Source organism: Asparagus officinalis, chromosome 8 (assembly GCF_001876935.1).
Source record: "Asparagus officinalis chromosome 8, Aspof.V1, whole genome shotgun sequence".
Taxonomy (NCBI): domain Eukaryota; kingdom Viridiplantae; phylum Streptophyta; class Magnoliopsida; order Asparagales; family Asparagaceae; genus Asparagus; species Asparagus officinalis.
In genome coordinates, this window is record NC_033801.1 from 12709397 (window position 1) to 12712308 (window position 2912).

Consider the following 2912-nt stretch of genomic DNA (forward strand, 5'->3'; position numbering starts at 1 on the left):
TATTTTGAATCAAACAAAGGTTATGGAATCCGTAAACTCAAAAAAAAACCACTTTTTCATCCTAGAATTTGTAATCAACCCTATATCCAAAAAAAAAAAAAATTGAAACAAACACCCCCTAAATATTCACCTCCACATCTTTCACCATATATCCACCATACCTTTTAGCAAATCTTTATATCATTTTAACCCCCCAAAGAATCCTATAAATACTAGAGTACTGTCCATTCTGAGCATTCTCTATAAGTATTCCTTTAAAAAGAACACTCTCTCACTCTCGTAATCCTCATCATCATGCCTTCACTCATGAACACACCTCTTGAGCTCAACTCAATGAACTTCGTCCCAGAAACCCACTCTTGGCCCACAACCACCGACCACCCCATCTCCTCCTCCCCTCTCCCCGTCGTCGACCTCTCCGGCTCCAACGTCCTGCGAGTCGCTTGGGGCATTCCACTTCGTTGGCCACGGTGTCCCTGCCGGCTCCTCGGACCGCTCGAGTCGGGTCGAAGAGAATGTGGTCGGAGGGGTTCACGTTTGCGGGGACGTCGGTAGGGGAGCATGCGAGGAAGTTGTGGCCTGACGATCCTTCGCAGTTTTGGTAACGTTTTTTTTTCCAATTATTAATTAATTTGGTGTTAGTAATATATCGTTAACATGATTGATTAAATGAATAATGTTCATTAGAGAGAATCAATCTTGTTCATATACGTCAAAATGGGGAAAAGAAAGGCTCATCATAGAAGATCTGATAATAAGATTTACATCTAATGATATATATAACTATATTATAAATTAGATATTGTTTTTGTAATACAGGATACTGGAATTTTATGTGAATTGTTGTCAAGAATTATGAGTATAATGATCCAACTCTTTTGTAGTTAGTAGGAAAGTACTGCATAGTTCATAGTATTTACATAGAATCACTACAGATCTAAATCTGACATTTATCAGTTGTCGCTTCTACTGTTTGCACTTAGGCTTTTTTAATTACATCAAGAGAAATTAAAATCTTAGTAAATACTAAGTGATAGACTATTATGATTAAAAATAAATAAAATTTCACCGTATTTTAAGTAAAACATGTTAAATATGCTGCATTTCTTGGTATTGATTTTCACAATCAAATATAATTAAATAAAGGGTTGATTGCGAATAAAATTCCAACTGTGCAGATAGACCCGACCCTCTGCACGCAGTGAACCTTTTCTGATTCTTTTAAGAGCTAAAACAAAATTAGCAACTGGGCGTCTATTCGCACCAATAGAACCGTGAGAGTCTATATATCTATCCTCTATAGAACTTTTTTTTCACTCTTTCAAGAGTCAAAAAAATTTCACTCCAGAAGTCTATTTACACAATTGTAACTTCATGCATGGGGTCTACCCCTCCATCGATCAGGCGAATACTACTGGGAGTCTATCCGCAATTAACCCTTAAATACAAAGGATACAATTTCCTTCCTTTGCCTTTTTAGTCGTAAGCGGTCCGAGCCCATTATTAATTACCACTAACCGCGCGCATAAAAATGTTGCACGCAGCAATGTAATAGAGGACTACGACAAAGAGATGAAGGGGCTCTCTATGCGGTTAATGCAACTCATGCTCCTCTCTCTAGGCCTCAAAGACGACTGCACAACCCTAATCCAAGACCCCAACGAGCTAACGGGTGCTGTCCGATTAAACTCTTACCCGGCCTGTCCCGACCCGGACCGGGCCATGGGCATGGCGGCCCATTCCGACTCGAGCCTAGTCACCATCCTCTACCAAAACAGCACACCGGGGCTCCAAGTCTTAAGGCCGAGTAATGGCTCCGGCCCGGCAATGGCGACGGCGACCGCGTCAACGGGAAGCCTAATCGTGATCCTAGGAACTTTGTTGCACATCTTGACGGAAACGGACGCGTTCAAAGCGCTACACATCCGGGCCTGTGCATGGAGCAACACGAAGAGCTTCGGCGCTTACTTGTGGGCCGGCGAGGCGAAGTGTCGCCGCTGCCCGACATTGTTGTTGGCCCAGCCCAAGGCCCAATTTATAGGGGAGTGACTTGGCCTGAGTATAGAGATATAAAGGCTGACCTTTTTCAGGAGGCACTGGATTCGTTGAAGATGTAGCATCGATCAGCATGCAGTGGCGATGGTGGTTGGAAGTATAATGATAATATATATATACTGATGATAATGCTTACATGAGATATAGAGAGAGAATAAAATGTTCCCGATAATTTCATATGTGCTTATAAATCTTTTGGTTTAATTTCATGCTATAATATTCGTTTATGATATGTTGTTTAAAAAAAAGATAGAAAAAGAAGATATATATATATAGGGAAAAGTGAATCTAAGATGACACCCTAGGCTCCAACCTAAGGACGCGGCCTAAAATCACATCATTCCATAAATTTTTTTTGCGATCCGTTCCGTTGAACTTGATCTACACGTTCTTAAACACAAACACACCAATTTTAGGGTGAACCCGTCGTGTTTTGACCCTTCATCCACTCGTCACAAATTTAACGGTTTCGAACGAATAGAACTTTTTATACGGCTCAACGAAGGGTCAAAAACACGACAAGTTCACCCTAAAATTGATGTGTTTGGGTTTAAGAACGTGTAGATCAAGTTCAACGGAGCGGATCGCAAAAAAAATTATGGAATGATGTGATTTTAGGCCGCGTCCTTAGGTTGGAGCCTAGGGTGTCACCTTAGATTCACTTTTCCCATATATATATAAATATATATAAATAATAATAAATATTATATAATATGATAATATAATAAAAGACCTCCACTCAATAATGATGTCCACCCACTTCTACTCATATTATAATATAAAATATTCATATTCAGTAAGATCCCAGGCCAAGTATGAGTGCTAAAAAGTTGGTGGAATAACTTTCTAATATATAT

At 39.9% G+C, this 2912-nt stretch overlaps 1 protein-coding gene across 1 annotated transcript; it reads left to right on the forward strand.

The window, feature by feature from the left end:
• LOC109820876 (gibberellin 3-beta-dioxygenase 1-like) lies at positions 334-2264 on the forward strand. Its single transcript, XM_020387072.1, has 4 exons — positions 334-429; positions 513-601; positions 1545-1863; positions 1944-2264. Exons 1-4 carry the CDS (start codon positions 334-336, stop codon positions 2115-2117), a joined length of 678 nt encoding a protein of 225 aa, XP_020242661.1. The 3' UTR covers positions 2118-2264.

What these genes read in the sequence shown, in the direction of transcription:
- LOC109820876 (XM_020387072.1), top strand. Translation starts at nt 334, where the DNA reads ATGAACTTCGTCCCAGAAACCCACTCTTGGCCCACAACCACCGACCAC. An exon ending in GACGATCCTTCGCAGTTTTG is followed by an intron (nt 602 to 1,544) that starts GTAACGTTTTTT and finishes TGTTGCACGCAG; the next exon opens with CAATGTAATAGAGGACTACG. An exon ending in CGTCAACGGGAAGCCTAATC is followed by an intron (nt 1,864 to 1,943) that starts GTGATCCTAGGA and finishes CTGTGCATGGAG; the next exon opens with CAACACGAAGAGCTTCGGCG.